The following is a 17,930-nucleotide window of genomic DNA, read 5'->3' as shown; positions in this document are numbered from 1 at the left end:
GGGGAAGGCCAAGCAGGCAGGGTTCCAAGCCTACCTCGCCAACCCCCAGAGGCTCAGGTCTGCTTTAGCTGTCCTGGATAGAAGTTTATTACCATACAGGCACTTGGGACTTTGGAAACAAAGGCCCATCCTGAGGCAGGAGGGGACGCAGATCCAGCCCCACACAGGCATGGGGCAGCAGGAGTCAGTTAGTGGTCAGGTGATACAGGGCAGAGAGAGGGCATCCTGGGGACCAGGCATGAGCTGAAGCCCAAGATCTCAGCCTGGTGAGGCCCCAGTTCTAAGTATAGTACCTCAAACCCAGGTGAGGCCACAGGTGTGCTTCTAGAACATTTCCTCCAGCCAAGATAAGGACCCGAACATGACTCTGGTCTCGGCACAACCCCAGGTGTGATTTCTGAGTCCCTTCCTAGGAGTTTGGTAGTCACAGGTGTAGTTTCTGGATCAATCCCTCTTAACCTGCTGAGGCCTCAGGTGAAGGTCTAGACCAGCGAGTGGCTCTCCACCTTGACCACACATTAGGATCACCAAGGGATGCACAGGCCACACCCAGACTAGTGACAGCGGAGCCCAATGTACAGTCAGGGTTGAGACCCGCTGGTGGAGATACTTAGCAGCCCAGGTGAAGCCCCAGGCTCTGCCCTGAACCTGGTGGGGCTCCTGGAGTAGTTTGGGATCGTTCTAGGGGTCTGACTTTGATGCTTAGAGGGTTTCGGGATCCATCTTGGGACTCCTGGTGGAGCCCCAAGTCAAGGTATCCATCTCTCACTTCAGGTCTAGGGAAGCTCTGTGGAGGCCCCAGGTGGAGTTCTGGGCCCATCCCTGCAGCCCTGGTGAGGCTCCAGGAGCAATTTCACCAAGTCTTGCTTCTTCTTTAATGAAGTCAGGGATGGTCCATTGGTGGTTTCTGCTTCTGTTGCATTTCCAGACATGTTCCAGCAACTCTAGCTGGGCCTGTCCGGATTCCACATTTGAAATGTGGGTTCCCGGAGGAGGCCCCTGGGTTTATTTCTGAATTTATCCCACATCCTTGATAACATATAGTGTGTGAGCCCTGATCCCATCAGTGTCCCAGTGAGGCCTCAGATGTGGCTCTGTCTTGACTGGAGAGTTCTAGAGTGCCCCAGGGCTGATTCCAAAACAATGCTTCTGTTCTGCAGAGGGGTCCAGCCAGAACCCACATGAACCCATATGGTCACATCGTTTTGGCAAACGTGGCTAAGCTCTTGTCCCATGGTCATGCTGAGGCCCACGTATTGTTCTCAGTGAGTCCACCAGACTCTGAGAAGCTTTGAGGGAGTTCTGGTTGGGCAGAATGCCCAAGGTGTGGTCCTGGTCTCATCACAGCAGCTCTAGTGGCCCCAGTTTGAGCCCGGTGTCCACTCTGCCACTCTGCAGTGGCCCACCTCTGGCCTCGGCACATCCTTGTAACTCTGAGGAAGCCCAGGGGTGGTTCAGCTTTCAGGGGTGACCTGGGGTCTGTCAGAGCTCTGATCCAACACCAGCTGAGGTTATGGGGCTGTCTCAAGAGCTCTGATGGTACCTAGGGTCACTGTTCATCCCTAGAAATGATGGATATTGATAGCATTTCCCCAGAACCCCCAGAAACACCCCATTCACCTGCTAGACCACCAGCCTCGTGAGATCCAGGCGGTTGCTGGCAGTGGAGCTCCAAGATCGGAGTGGACGGTAGGTACCCAGGGAAGGTATGTTATTCCGGCTCCTCTGCTTTCCAGCCATGTGGGCTCAGGCAAGTGGCTTGACTTTTCTGCACCTCAGGTTCCTCTGCAGTAAACAGATAATAATACCTGTTCCACCCGGTGAATATGGGAATAAATGAGATCACAGGAAACAAGCATCTGCGTGTTCACCACCTCTCGAGAGATGGGGAAAGTGCTTAGGTGGCCACCCGCAGCTCCGGCTTTCACCTGCTCCCTCGCGGGGGGAGGACAGCCAGTTATCTGCTTCCTAGGAAAGAAGTGAGAGACATTGACTCTGCAAAACACACACACACACACACACACACACACACACACACACACACTTCTGGCTGCCACCAAGAACGACAATTAACAGACAGTCATGTCAGCGGAAGCTAAAAATAAGTTTACGTCCCTCATGCTGCTGTTCCCTGCTGCCTGGGCCCCGAGGGACGGAGGGACAAGGAACAGCGCCCACTGACACAGGACCGCACCGTGGCCTGCGGTGCATCTTCTGAATGGGCAGGCCTCGGGGGCCCTCTCTGCACCTCACTGCCTGCCTCTCTCCTCCTAGTTTCACCACGACCAGACCCAGGAGGCCTCCGCAGGTGGGGCCCCCAGCACTTTGCCTGTGCACCCTCTCTCTGGCCGAGTCTGCTCCCAGCTTTCCTCTCCGCCCCGAGGCTGACACCCCCGACCCCTGTCTGCAGCCCGCAGAGACGTGGCCTACAGGCACACAGGGTCTGTGTGTCCACCCGCCACCCCTGACCCCCTGACCCCTGCCCTTTATCCTGCCCATGCCTCCCCCAGTCTATGGCATCCCCACCCACCTAGTTGCTCCAGCCAGAAACCTGGGCTTTCTGCTCTCCTCCACCCCATCCCGCCGCTCAGCTCCACCAGCCAGGCCCCGCCCCCCGCCCAGCCTCCTCTCTGGCATCCCTAACCCCACTGCATGGCCCCTCCTACCCCCAAGCACGCCCGTGCACTCTCGATGTCCATGCTCCCCCCACGTTCTTCCATCAACTGAAATAAAACCTGGACCAACCAATGCCTCATCCTCTGGGAAGGCCTTCTCCTTTCCCTGGGCTGAATCAGTGGCTGGCTTTCTCTGGGCCCTTTTTTCTTACCTCCATGACAATAATGATCGTTGTTGCACTGCATTCATTATAGCAAACACTTGTGCTTACTAGATTTCGGGCATTGTTCTAAGAGCTTTACGTGTATTTATTCATAGAACGATATTACAGATGTGTGTCTCTCGTTGGCTCCTCTGCTTCCCTGGGAGCTCGGGGAGCAGGCCCCACATTTGACCAGCTCTAAGTCGGTCACCTGCACCCAACACGAGCTGGCTTCCATTGGGCTCTGCTAGGGTCCATCTGTTCATTGCTCTAACTCCAGGACCTAGAAGAGTGTGTTGAAACATTTTTGTGGAGTGAATTAAATGCATGCTGCCCTGAATTGATACCCAGTCCCCAAAGGGGATGTTCTCTTGGTGTGTTTTCTCTGCCTTTCCCCCAGCATACCTGATGGTTTAAAACTGGCTTTTTTGCAGTTTGTTGGCAAATAGGACTTTGTGGGGTTTGCTTCCTTCTTACAATAGCCTAAGCATAGGTTCTGTTACATGGTACAAAGCCTGCCTTAATAGAGAGTTTGAAACCGCTAGATAGAATGGCATTCTGATGATCACGAATAATGAATCCTTGCCTAGCAGATGTGGCAATGAGTGCTTTGCAAAACAGCCAGATTGTTAACAGGAGACGCTGCCGGTTCCGTGCCGATCGCCCTGGTAATTGGAGCTGTCTTCTTCTTGGTGCAGCATTATTTCACGGTTAACTTCAGCCATGAGAACCAGAAAGCCTTGGAGCTGAGGACAGAGGACGCCAGGGATTGTGACGAGTGGGTGGCAGCCATCGCTCACGCCAGGTATGTCTCGTCCACCCAAGGGCCACGTCCTGAGCAGACTCAAACCCCAGGAGGGGAAGGCATGGAGGAGGAGGAGATGGGGGGAGAATGGAAGCTGTAAGAAGGGCATCTTGACAGGCCCGCCCTTAGAGCCCCGGAGCTCTGGGACGTGCCTCCCTGGGGTGCACAGGGAGCCAAGGGCCCTGAAGAGCAGCGTTATAGCCTCCTGCCCCCCTTCAACCACATGAGCTCCTTTTTTCATACTAGGAGAACCGAGTACAATTTGGTTGGATTACAGGGCTTTATAGCCACCAAAGGCTAAGACCACCAGGGTTCTAACCCGGATGCTGCAAGAATGGACTAGTCCTGTCTTTTCTCTGGGCCTTGGTTTTCTCATCTGTAAACTGCAATTCTGTAAACCTCTCTGAGCTTGGACGTGCAGGGATTCTAGACCTGCTCTTCCCTTCATTCCCAACAATGTGTACCCCTCTCTGGAGGGATTCACTGGGCCAGGTGGGGAGAAAAGCAAAAGGAGAGTGTATGCTGCAGAGAAAATGGGGGCTCCAAGCTGCATTGAGTCTTCCTGGGTCTTGGGGAAATGATGGGCTTGTGGGCTGGGGTGTGGCCCCCAAGCTAACAGTCCCCTGGCAGAGCTAAGTACTGTCAAGGGGGATGGACACCCAGACTCACCCTTTTGAGCAGTAGATCTTTCTGGCTGAGTGGATAATGGTGTGTTCCTGTGTCTACTTTCCGGTAAAATGTAAGCTCCTCGGGGCAGGGACTAAGTACGATTCTTTGCATCCCCAGGGCCTTATAAAGGTATAGACAAGTGCTCAGTAGTGTAGATGGGAAGAATGCAAGGATGAATGAATGGATAGAGGTTGGATGTTGAGTTTATATGTGGTAGGTGAATGATGGATGAATGGAGGGTAAATGAATGATAAATGGATGAGTGTTGAAAGTATATGTGAAGGACGGATGATAAATCAATGATGAATGTTGATGGGTAGATGATGGATCCATCAGGTGATGATGGATAGATAGATGGATACCAGAGCCCTTCCTGGAGCCTTGGATCAAGCCAGCTGACCAGAAACCATTTATTATGGCTATAGCACTGACCTTGACCCTGAGGTCAAGCCACCTCCATCCCTATCCTCAAGGAGTGTCCAGTCTAGCTAATGGAGACCAGGTTCTCACCTATGAATCAATAGAGTCAGGCTCTGAGTGTGGTACTGGGCAGACAGGGATGGATGCAACACAGGTTTTCCCCCAGGGCTACCCCAGCCTAGTCAGGAAGACACTAGACAGATGTACAAATAGCTCTGGTGCACGAAGGCTGTGTTAAGTACAAGGCACCATAGGAGACAGACATACTTCCATCTTCAGGGAAATGGGGGAATCTAGGGGATCTGGAAATAGGGTGACATTTGACTTGAAAGGGGAGATTGGAGCCTCATATCTAATGAGTTTAGCTATGGGCACTTCGGCCCCTCCTCCAGCCCCCAAAAAGCCTTAAATAAAGGCAGTGATCTAGGAAAGACAACTCCAAGAAAAATTAAGAGACCAAGTTTGGGTGTCAGAAGGTCGATGAGGTTGGACATTGGACTGGAACCAGATCAGAACGGTCTTGAATACCCAGCTGAGACGTTTGCGCTTTTCCTCTGGGAACAGCGGGAAGCCATCGAAGGTCTTACACCAGGGGAGTAACATGATCAGAGCTATGATTTGGAGTGGAAATTGCTGGCATTGTGGAGAATGGAATCAAGCAGGGAGAACCCAGATTCAGGGAAAGCAGTTGGACCTCAGGCTCCCAGCACTAAACTAGAACCAATAGCAGGGTTGTTTTGAGAACCAAATGAAATTATTTATGTGACAGGGCTTTGTAAGTGTTGAGGTATTATAGAATTCTAATTTGGTATATATTCTGGATAACCAGGACTACATTGACTTCGAAAATCAATTCATACCAAAATTTTCTAGAGACAATGAGATACCACTACCTGTAGAATCTACAAGGGCTGAATTGGAAAAGACTGACAGTAGCAAATATTGGAGAGGGGGTGGAGTAACCATAAATCACATGATGCTGGTGGGAGCATAAAGTGGTTCAACCACTTTGAAAAATTGTTAGGCATTTCCTTTAAAAGTGAAACATACACCTACTCTGTGACCCAGCAGTTACACTTCTTAGTATTTATCTAAGAGAAACGAAAAACATCTACAAAAAATCGTGTATGCAAATGTCCTTAGAAGCTTTTTGCACACTAGTCCCAAAACTAGAAATAACCAAGGTGTCTATCAACAGACAGATGTAGAAAGGAACCTTGATACATCCATGCGATGGAATACCGCTCAGTAATAAAAAGGAACCTGATGGGAGGGAGGCTCAAGAGGGAGGGGATATGGGGACATATGTATGCATATGGCTGATTCACTTTAGTGTACAACAGAAACTAACACAGTATTGTGAAGCAATTATACTCCAATAAAGATCTATTAAAAAATATATATATAAATATGCAACAAAACGGATGAATTTCAAAGTCGATAGGCTGAGTAAAAAGAGCCAGACACAAAATAGTACATGCTGCCTGATTCCTGTTATATGAAATTCTAAAACAGGCAGAACTCAACTGTGGTGATAGAAATCCAAACAGTAGTTGCTTGTGGGGTGGGGATTGACAGGGAAGGGGCACGAGGGAACTCCCTGGGTGATGGGAATTTTCTTTATCTCGATTAGGGTGTATGCATTTATCTACCCGGATCAAACTGTATATTTAAGTTCTGTGCTTTCCATTATGTGGGCATTAATCCTCAAATTTTTAAAATAAATTCTATCTATTAGAGTGTTTTAGTTCTCTACTGCTGCAGAACAGATGATCACAAACTTAGCAGCTTAAGGGACTTCCCTGGTGGTCCAGTGGTTAAGACTCCACGCTCCCACTGTAGGGGGCGTGGGTTTGGTCCCTGGTCAGGGAACTAAAATCCCACATGCCATGTGGTGCAGCCGAAAAAAACCCCCCACAAACTTAGCAGCTTAAAACCATACCCATTGCTCAGTTTTGTAGGTCGGAAGTCTGGGCTCGGCTGTGGTCTCTGCACAGAGGCCCATGGGCTGAAATCAAGGAGTCAGTCAAGCTGGGCTCTTACCTCGAGGTTCTGGAGAAATCTCTGCTTCCAAGCTCACTCCTGTCGTTGGCAAGAGTCAGTTCCTTGTAGGACTGGCGTCCCTGTTTCCCTGCTAGCCGTCAGCTAGGGATGGCTCTCAGCTCCACGAGGTCCTGCCTTCCTTGCCCTGTGGTCTCTGCCATCCTTAAGCCAACAATGGCTCACCAAACCCTTCTCCAGCCCCAAATCTCCGACCTCCCCTTCTGTAACCAGCCAGAGAAAACTCTCCATTTTCCAAGGCTCATGTGATTGGGTCAGGCCCACCTAGAGAATCTCCCTATGTTAAAGTCAGCTATGCCGTATAGTACAGCCTAGTAAGAGAAATAAAACCCATCATATTCATCATCCCAGAGATTATGTAGGGCTTCCAAACCAGGGCAGGAAATCTTGGGGCTATCTTAGAATTCTGTCTGCCACAGAGAGAGGACAATGATTCTTTAAGCAACTCACTAAACTGGAGATTGGTTCCAAGTAGCCCATAAAATCCTAATCATGTGTTTGACATAAGTGCTGCCAAGCCTGCCTGACAGTGAATGTTCACATCTGAGGGTACCTGTGTCCACTGCACAGTTCTCTAGAGTCTGTGAAGCTCTTTCACACAGTGTATTTGCTCCTGATGACCACCCAGTGTGTGGGTCCCTTCAGGCCCGCTTGACAGGTGTAGCCAGTGAGACCTAGTGGCACACAGGGGTGCGGGCTCCTGAGTAGAAGTTGGGGTGTCCCAGATCCTGGCTCCCAGTCTGGGTCTCTGTGACTCCCAAGTAAGGTAGATGCAACTCAAACCAAACACCTGCTCTTCCCCAAAAGAGGAGCCATTGGGCAGAGTGACACCACCTACCTTTGAACAGAAACCCCTCGGTACTCACCATCCTTTAGGAAGCCAGGGGGACGTGCCAGTTGGACATGGTTTGTCTTCCCTGGTCAAGCCCAGGGGTCTGAGTCAACCCACTGGCCTCAGAGGAATGTCCTCCTTTGGACCTAGGGCTGGGACGGGGGTCACAGTGATGGTCACCAATAAGGGAAACAGAGTCCCCTTCCCTAGAATAGTTGTCACCAGCCAGTCTGGCTCAGGTTCGGCTTGTCAGGCACCTCCTGGGCCAACAGAAGCCACAGGCTCTTCCCTAGGCAGCCGGCTGTGTGACCAAAGGACAGACTATAGGCTCTGAGTGTTATTTAACCTCAGATCATGTACGTCGTGAGAGTATGTGCCTGCGTGTGTGTGTCAAGGGAGAGACCGGCTCTCTTCCACAGCAATACTGAGTAGTAGGTATGTTTGCATGTACCTAATTTAGTTTTTATTTACATATACATAGTAGATACATGGTATATACAAAAATAAACACTATAGTGTATGAATAGGTATAGAGACACAATGTACTCTCCCACCATATCCATAATAGTCTAGTATTCTGGGATGCCTCTGTGGTATGTGTATGTACAGCAATGTATAAAATGTAACACCGAGTGTGGCTTATGGTCTGCATCTCAGTGAGGAGAACTAGATGCGAACCAGACAGCCATGTGGGAGAGCGTAGACCTGCCTCTTCAGGGACTGGAGCCTGATTCCGGCTCCAGCTTTGACACTCCTTGACTGTTATTTGGGGGCAACTCACTTCCCCTCTCTGGGCCTCAGTTTCTTTATTTATAAAATGAGGCAGTTGGCCTTTCGTGATTCCTGAGTATCCTTTCAGCTCTGCGAATCTGTGCATCTATAAAGACAGTGCTGCACAGAGATGTGGATGGACCTAGAGACTGTCATACAGAGTGAAGTAAGTCAGACAGAGAAAAAACAAATATCTCATATGAACGCATATATGTGGAATCTAGAAAAATGGTACAAATGAACCTATTTGCAAGGCAGAAATAGAGACACAGACGTAGAGAACAAATGTGTGGATACCAAGGGGAGAAGGGGGGGTGGGAAGAACCGGGAGATTGGGATTCACACATATACACTATTGATACTACGTATAAAATAGATAACTAATGAGGACCTGCTGTATAGCACAGGGAACTCTACTCAATGCTCTGTGGTGACCTAAATGGGAAGGAACTCTAAAAAAGTGGGAATATATGTATACGTATAGCTGATTCACTTTGCTGTTTAGCAAGAAACTAACACAACATTGTAAAGCAACTATACTCAATAAAAATTAAAAAAAAAAAAAGACAGTGCTGCCCAAAGAGGTGCTCAATAAATCTGTATTGATGAGAGGGGGGAGGGGAAGGAGAAGAAGGGAGAACAGGGGGAGGCGGAGTGGGGAGGGAGGGAGGCAGGCAGAGAGGGCCGATGAAGGGAAGAAAGGGAGGTGCAAACAGACCAAATTGTCCTGCAGATGAGACTCTGGCTCCCCGTTTTGAAGCACCAGGGCGAGTGCCATCGCTAAAAACAAACTACTGAAGGCTCCGAATTTTCACACCCGTGGAGCGAGGAGAGATGAGGTGGTGTGAAAATGGATTCCTTCATGCTCTCAGTTGAAGTTCCTTTGCAAGTAAAGACAATTAAGCCTCTTGGGAAGTTGGGAAAACATTAAAACCTGATAATTCTGGTTTAAATTCATTATAATAAGAGATGCACAAAAATCCTCATTTTAACCAAGTAGTATTGCAGACCGAAGAATTCTCTCTTATAGCTTGTTATTTATCTTTAGAAGGGGGTGGGAGAGAAGCATGGAGCTTTGATTTTTGGATCAGGTTTTTTCTTCAGGCACATGCTCCAGGTCCACTGCCCGCCCTCTGCTCCTGCCATCCTCCTGCTGGGCTGTCGCCAGCCCTGCCCTGCCGCACCCTCCCACCTTCAGGGCACAGCTGGGCAGCCTCCTTCTCTGACACCATCAGGGGACCACTGCCTACCACTTTGCTACACAGACCCTTTCATAGAGCAAAGCTGTTTCCCACTCTCGGCCTCCTGGCCTCCTCACCTCAAACCTGCGGGTTTGTAGGGAAGCTATCATTGTCCCATTTTGCCATGAGGGTCACAGGGACTTAAAGAACTTGTGTAACACAGCTTCTGAGTCTGTGACAAAAGCCAGTGTCCCTAAACTGGCACCCCCCTGACTAGCCAAATCCAGGGTACCTGGAAGGTCATGTCAGTAGATTCCAGACTGAAAAGTGTCCCCTCAATTTAAGTGGGAGATAGTTGGTGACCCCAGAGAGGGACCCAGTTCCTGTGGGTGCTGGGGCCAAACGCCAGCCCGCCGAGGGCTGAGGGGTGAAGGGGAAGAGGGACCATGGGGATGATGAGTGCAGTCGCTCTTCCAACAAACCTCACCTTGAAGGTGGAAGAGAGGGGCAGGAGTTCAGGGGAGGGTGGGGGAGGGGAAGGGCACCTCCTCATCCTAAGTGGGGAGTGACTTGAGGCTTCGCATATGCTGAGGAGAAAGAGCCAGTGGAGCTGTTAGGCAGACTCTGATGCACAGAAATCCTGAGGAGGGGTCAGGGGCTAGGGATGTGGACGGGAGGGAGACGGTAGTTCCAACAGCACTGGCACACCGCACAAAGCTTCATGTGTGTCCACAGATTTCATCCTCACGGCAACTCTGCAGGGTGTGGACTGTCATCATCCCCATTGTATGGATGAGCAAACTGAGGCACAGAGAGGCTGAGTGACCTATCCAAGGTCCCTCAGCTAGTGGGTGTGGGAGCTGGGGCTGAGCCAGGCAGATTAGGTCCGAGCAGGGATGCTGCCCTTGAGACAGGATGAGGGTGGGCGTGCCGTGGGGCTGGCGGGAAGTGACGGAACAGCATCGCACATCATGCAGGCTGTGATGTCAGAGCAGAACCACCTGCAGAGGACAGAGGGGGGTGGTGAGGAATGAGGTTGAAGGGGGCCGAAGCTCTGGGGTGGGTGGGGAGCTGGCAGGGACACCAGAAATGTTTCAAGGCCCCGCTGAGGTTGGAAGGTGGGAAACGGGGGCTGCCCACTGCTGAGAGGGGGACACAGTAAGGAAGACAAGGGTGAGCGCGAGGAGGAGCCGAGGGTGCGGGCAGAGGGGAATCTTATGAGATCCTATCTGGTCGTCCTGGGCTTAGGAGGTGGTCCTGGGCTGAAGCAAAAAGGGAGAGGAAAGGTGGGGGCCAGGGAGAGGGGGGACTGGAGACCTCGGCCCCCAAACTTCGTTGCAGACACTCCCAGAGACCAATAAGCCTGCCCTCCAAATCTGTGCCTTTCAAGTCTCCTGCCCCTGCCCAGGTGGGCACCCCTCCCTGGAATGGTGGGATTCCCTTTCACAGCTTCTCTGCCCTCTGAGACTGGACCCCATTTATAGAGTCGGGTTTCTCCCCAGCTCTGACACCTTCAAATGCAGGTTCTGTGGGTATCAGGGAGAAGCCAGGCCTGTGACCTTGGTCAGCCCCCTGGCCCAGCTCATCTTCCGAGTCCCACCTTCCTGCCCTCCCCCCTCGTCGTGATGCTTTGCAAATCTGAGATGTGTTCATTTACACAAAGGCTGGGGCCACTTCTTCTACCCTCTGATCCTTTGGGGTACTCTCTGATCTGGCCCCACCTAACCATCCAGCCCCATTGCTAATTACCCCCAGCACAGGCCTTCCACCCGAGGCTCCCCTTGGACGGGCACGTGTCCAGAGCACTGGGTTTGGAGTCCGAAGGCCTAGATTCCGATTCTGGTGGGAGGGAGAGCTCCGCCTCCAGGAAGTCTTCCCTGATTACAGGTCCTTGTTGCTGACCTGGCCCCTCTTCTGATTCCTACAGCACTAACAGCCTTTGGTACATGAGTTGGCACCCAGGTATACTGCGCAGGTTCTTCAGATGTCTCCCAGCCAGTGAAATGTATGTGCCTGACTCTCCTCTGTGTGTCATCCATTCACTCAGTTGCATCCATGCAACAAATGTTCACTGGGCTAGGCCCTGGGCAGACAGCAGTAAGCAGCACAGGCATAGTCCCTGCCATCAGAGAAGGCAGGGTCTCCTGGGGGAACAGAAGTAACTGGACACCCCCAATTAGTCTGGCCAGCGCTATGGTAATAGCAGCCTGGGAGTACTGCAGGAACACCCTACACAGTATGGGGGGAGCAGGGAGGGAAGACTTCTTGGAAATGACATTTCAACTGGGACCTACTCTGGGAAAGCGGATGGAGCTAGCCCAGGGAGAGGAGGGAGGAGGCATGTTTCAGACAGAAGATCTATCTGCGCAAAGGCCCAGAGGGTGAGGGCGGTCGGGCAAGGTGAGAGCAAGACCAGGTGGAGGAACCAGATGTCAGAGTGTGAGCCAGGAGCTGGGGAAGGGGCCAGAGCGATCAGTAGCAGCGCAGCAGCCAGGTTAAGGCCTTGGGCGCTGTGTCTGGGAGTCAGGACCTTCTCCTAAGTGCAGTCTGTGGGGAGCCGCACTTCTGGTTGGATCTCCAGGGGACCAGGAGGCCGTGGCTTACCTGTCGTGTTCCTCTGTCCACAGCTACCGGACCCTGGCCACGGAGCACGAGGCATTGATGCAGAAGTACTTGCACCTGCTGCAGATCGTGGAGACTGAGAAGACGGTGGCCAAGCAGCTGCGGCAGCAGATCGAGGATGGGGAGATTGAGATTGAGCGGCTGAAGGCAGAGGTGACCGACCACCCGGGGCGCGGAGGAGGCTGGCGGGGGGCCCGGGCCTCAGACCTCAAACCCGGGCTCCCGCAGGGTCAGGGAGGCACGTGATGGGCAAGAGGGACCCGCTCCAGCCACGGCTGTGCCAGCCTCCAAACTTAAAATCAGTGATGCTGGCAGAGTGGGAAGGTCCTGGGGTCAGATCTGGGTTCGAAGCCCACCTCTGCCACTTACCAGCTGCAACCTGAAGCAAGTCCTCCAGCCTCTCTGCTCCTCCATCCTTAAAACAGGCTGTTTCTCCCTAGCTGACAAGGTTGTGAGGATCAAGTGAGATCATTTATGGGCAAGTTCCTGGTTACTCTGTGACAGCCACATGGGCGGAGGGGGTGAGGGCAGGGCCAGAGGGTGGCTGGTAGGTCCTTAGGTTGTGGCTCGGGCTCAGCTCCAAGGCAGTCCCTTCCCTCTGCCTGTCATGGCTGTCCGGAGGCTGAGTCGTTGCTAGGTTAAGCCTTCTAGAACTTCACTCCTCAAAGTGTGGTCCATGAAACAGCAGCCCATTAGAAATGCAGAACCTAGGGCCCCACCCAGATCTCCCAAATCAGAATCTGCACTTAAACCACATCCCAGGAGATTCTCATTTATGGGTTGGCCAAAGAGTTGGTTCAGGTTTTTCCGTAACATCGGCGGAAAAATCCCGAACAAACTCTTTGGCCAACCCAATACATTAAAGCTTGGGAAGCGCTGGCTTTCAGCCCTTAGACACCCCTTACCAGCTGTCCATGCCACCTCACAATGATCTGATCGCCTCTCACCCCCTCACGTCACCAGCGCGCTCAGAACCATCTGGCCACCTTACCCAAGGTCTGTGACTGAGCTGAGGAGGGGAATATGAAAACACACATCCCTGCAATCGGAGTCAGCTGCATAATTTGCAGGGCCCGATGCAAGGTGAAAATGCAAGGCCCCGGCCAGGGTGGGGGAAGTCAGTCTCCCCTTCCCACTCGCCACGGCCTCCACCCATAGTGGACAGGCCATCCACGACTTCAACCGCCAACTCCCCTAACCTCTGTGCCATGATGCACTCAGTACCTAGATTCAGGTGGGCAAGGGACCCTTGCCAAGTCACCCACCTAATGCACCAGGCACTACCAGCCCAGGCAGGACAGTTGTCTCCTCGCCCTGCCCTGTGACACCACGGGTATGCACAAGACCCACCTTCTCTGTACCTACACCAGGCCCTGCAGAGGGCGGAGGCGGACAGTGAGATGTGTCTGCTGGGCTGACTTGACCCGTTGCCACCCAGACAGAGGGTTGCAGAGGCCTGGGTCCCAGGGTGCCGGGGTATAAGGAATAGGCAGGGAGACAGGAACATGCATGAACTGAGGCTCCAAGCCCTTGGGGTGTGCCCCATGGTCCCATCAGACATCACTTACAAAACACAAATTCAAAGAGAAGATTCTTAAGAATTTCAAGACAGCAACTGCTGAGCTTGCAGGCCCAAGCACCTGGCCTTCTGAACACAGGACCCCCGTCACCCACCCATGAAACAAGCTCTGCCTCGGATGCTCAAAGATCTGAAGTCACCAGTTCCACCTAGTCACGCAGCTGTGAAGCTCTGAACTCACAGTAACGTCAACTTGGAACTCCAGATTCAGTAAAAACTTCAGATTCAGCGCCCTTCCCCCCAGCCCCACACTGGGCACCTTCAGAGGTGCTTCCTTAGTCCCTACAACCACCCTGATAGGATCGAACGAGGGGCCAGGCTCAGAGAGCTCAAGTCACCTGCCCAAGCTCACTCACCTGGGAGGTGTGAGAGCTGGGACTGGAAGCCAGGTCTGCCTGTCTGCCTGCCAGGCTCTCCCCTCCGCTTGTAGCGTCTTCCCGCATGGTTCCCAGGATGGGGGCTCGTCCCATCTCTAAACCACCTGATTCATTCTGGGATCTATCCTAGCCCAACACACATCCCTGAATCCAAGCTGAGCCCCTGTCGGGGAGCAGGGAAGAGGTCTGGTCCCAAGACCAGGTTATTAGCTTTGTGATCAAAGGTGTCCAGGAGTCATTCATTCATTCACTCACTCATGCACTAAATGCCCTAATCACCTGACCACTGCCTCGTCCTCTTCCCCAGGCTCCTCCCCTCCAACCACTTGGGGCTCCAGCTAGTGCTCCATAGCAGTGAGCTGTGCACCCCTTGGCCTTTGCACATTCTGGTCTCCTGGTTGGAATGCTCTTGTCGCCCGCATACTTCCCTGCCTGCTGAAATTCTCCCAAGCTCAAATGCCTCCTCTTGGGGACTCCTGGCCTAGCCAGGCGTGTACTCCCTGCCCCCTGCTCCCACCACTTGCCCGCAGTCAGCGTGGAACAGCAGAGACAGTGCCACACGTGTCTGTTCCCCACCGGGCTGGCGGAAACTCCCTGAGGACAGGGTGAGTCCTTTGTCACCCCCTTTGCCTGGCATATAGTAAGTGCTCAGTAATGCCTTGAAGAATGAATGGACACTGGCTCTGTGGTAGACATTAATGATATGGAAGCTTCTACCCTTACGGTCTGATTGTGGTAGAGTGTGGTCAGTGCTATAATAGAGCTTGCAGTGTGAACCCAAGCAGGAAGTGAGTCATTTTACAGCCACAGGTGTGGGTTCATGTTGCATACAACCTTAAAACCCTTTCAGGGGTCTGTAGGCCAGAGAAGGGGTGGATACAAAGGGCAGAACCCCGTTTGGTGCTGGGGAGCAGAAAGCAGGTCAGTTGTGAGTGATTACATATGTGTGTGTGTGCATGTGTGTGTGTGTGTCAGAGTGGCAGCAGAGGCCCATTTGGTGGGAATTTGGAGCAATGCTTCCAGTTGAGTGCATTACCTTCCAGAGCAAAAGATTTTCTTAAAAAGACTTTGAAAGAAAGGCCAGCTTAGTAAAGCTTTCTGGCTGTACCCCCCCACCAACACACATACACACACACACATCCTGCAGGGCAGAGGGCACCTGTTTGCTCTGGGTGAGCTCCAGGAAGGTGGAAACAGAGCCCATTTCCCAGGAAGTAGGCCGTCAGGTAGGCAGGAGAAGCCGAGTGAGTGATGAGTGACCGCAGTGACAAAGACAGAAGGTCTTAGAATGTCTGAGCTGGGAGGGGTCTGAAGACGCTGAGGTCCATAGAAGAAGAAGGGGGGACTTCCCCGGTGGTCCAGTGGGTAAGACTCTGAGCTCCCAGTGCAGAGGGCCCAGGTTTGATCCCTGGTTGGGGAGCTGGATCCTGCATGCATGCCACAACTAAGAAGTCCGCATGCCACAACTAAAAGATCCTGCATGCCGCAACTAAGACCCAGCGCAACCAAAATAAATAAATAAATAAATAAATATTTTTTAAAAAAAGAAGAAGGGACTTACCCAAGGTCACTCCAAGGTCACTTCAAGCACTGGAGTCCAGATTCAAACTTGGATCTCCAGGCTCCAGATCGTTGGCCTGTGCCTGCCCCACAACTTACTCCATCCCTGCTGAGGAGACGGGCCTGATAAAAGGTGGATGTTAGGGAATGACTGTCACCTGGATGGCCCCAAGCACTCATGGTCTACCTTTTCTCTGATAGCCAAATAAAATCCTCAAGCCCCCATCCCACTTATTCCTGAGGATTCCCCAGGGGCCTTACCTTTTCCTGCCCACCTCTTGCTTTCAAATTCTACTCTCCTAATGTATCGCCTCACTTCCCAAGGCAGCTATTTTTACTTTACTGCTCTTTGCTCCTTGGGCGGTCCCTACATGTATCTGTCAGAAGGAGCTAGGCGATGCTGCAGTAACAAACAACCCCAGAGTCTTCGTGGCTGAAAACAACAAAGGTTGCTTTCTCACTCACGCTTTGTGTCCATGGTGGGTTCTGCTCCACAGCATCCTCACTCAGAGTCAGGGACACAGTCTGACGGGGCTCCCACCGTCAGGAAATTCACCAGTCACATGGCAGGGGAAAGGAACCAAGCAGGTGATGTGACACCTCTGCTCACGTTTCATTGGGCAAAGCAAGTCACGTGACCAGGCCCGACTTGAGGGGACTGGGAGATACCATCCTGCTGTGTCCGAGGGGGAGAAGCAGCATATCCACGAAAGCCCTGGTGACTACCCAACCGTGGCTCCTCCTTCAGTTCCCAAGTCCCTTGACACAGGCTGTTGTGTGTAACAGATTTTCCAAAAGGTTTAGCTATAATAGAGAGGGGGGTCCATCACTGAAACAGAAAACAGCTTAAAAATGAATAGAAGCCACCCCTGCCCTCATGTCACCTAGCCTTTTCCTGCTACAAGGATTTCCCACCAACTTCTCCTCGCACTCCCACGTGCCATTTCGTTGGTGGTGGTGTCCTTCATAATCTCTTTATCTACCAAGACCCTCACCTTGCATCCTGTGATGTGTGGAGCAGGCTCCTATCACCTTTGCAAGAACCAATTGTTACATTTTCAAGAATTTTGCAAGCTAGTTATTCAACTTTCGGTAGCTTCGAATGAGCTGAGGTAGGAATGCCCACACCATGGAAACTGGCAGGTGCTACCAGTCAGAGGTTTTCTTTCAGAGAGCTGGTCATTAAGCATTTACCAGTATACCATTGTCTACATCTTTTTTCATAATGTGCAGGACCTGGTGCAAAATGAAAATGCAGGGCCCTTAAGAATCTCAAAGCAGCAGCAGCAGAGCCTTAAAGCAAGCGTTGGTCCCTTCTAAGCCTGGAGCTCTGCATGGGTCACACATCCAGGAATCCAGCCCTGTTTCTACTCCCAACCCTGTAGCCCCCACCCCTAGCCCTGCAAGTAACAGGAGATTGCATCCAAACAAAAGTCTGCAGAAAGCTTTACCAGGTGTAACTACCCACCTCTGTCTTAGTCTCTTTTCTCCCATCTAAACAACCCTATTAGGCTTCATCTGTCATAACCCAAAGGCTCTAAGGACCATCTAAAACAAAGGGAATGTCTACCTCTGAGAAGAATCACCCCCCCACCTCTAGAATGCTCAGTTTGGACCATTTCATTGTTTTGTGTGTTGGTTGGTTGGTTGGTGTTTTTTTTTGGCCGCTTTGTGCGGCTTGCAGGATCTTAGTTCCCCGACCAGGGACAGAATCAGCGACCCCTGCAGTGGAAGTGCAGAGTCCTAACCACTGGACCGCCAGGGAATTCCCCCATTTCATTGTTTTAATAGCTATTTTCCTCCCATTTATGATGGGAAGTAAATTTGGAGAGTGAAGACAGGCCCTAAAGGGCAAAATAGGAGTTTAGAGGTAGTCGTAATATTTTATTGGCTTGGAAGCACTCAGGATCCTGGGAGGCTGACACTGGAAGAAACGGAAAAGATCTTTAGTTCCGGGTTTCAATAAAAATTTAGGGCTTCCCTGGTGGCGCAGTGGTTAAGAATCTGCCTGCCGATGCAGGGGACACGGGTTCGAGCCCTGGTCTGGGAAGATCCCACATGCTGTGGAGCAGCTAAGCCTGTGCGCCACAACTACTGAGCCTGCGCTCTAGAGCCCGTGCTCTGCAATGAGAGAAGCCACCGCGATGAGAAGCCCATGCACTGCAACAAAGAGTAGCCCCTGCTAGCCACAACTAGAGAAAGCCCACGTGCAGCAATGAAGACCCAACAGAGCCA

At 51.9% G+C, this 17,930-nt stretch overlaps 1 protein-coding gene across 1 annotated transcript in view; it reads left to right on the top strand.

Annotated features, from left to right (window-relative positions):
• RASGRF1 (Ras protein specific guanine nucleotide releasing factor 1) overlaps positions 1 to 17,930 on the top strand; it is a 106,950-nt gene that overhangs the window by 14,677 nt on the left and 74,343 nt on the right. Inside the window, exons 2-3 of the mRNA XM_061181703.1 lie at positions 3,517 to 3,623; positions 12,185 to 12,332. Of these exons, the coding sequence (XP_061037686.1) occupies positions 3,517 to 3,623; positions 12,185 to 12,332 (255 nt within the window). The remainder of the gene's footprint in view (positions 1 to 3,516; positions 3,624 to 12,184; positions 12,333 to 17,930) is intronic.

This window comes from Eubalaena glacialis, chromosome 2 (genome assembly GCF_028564815.1).
Source record: "Eubalaena glacialis isolate mEubGla1 chromosome 2, mEubGla1.1.hap2.+ XY, whole genome shotgun sequence".
NCBI classification, from domain to species: Eukaryota; Metazoa; Chordata; class Mammalia; order Artiodactyla; family Balaenidae; genus Eubalaena; species Eubalaena glacialis.
Note: the sequence above shows the minus strand (reverse complement) of the source record. Positions and strands in the feature narration are given on the sequence as shown.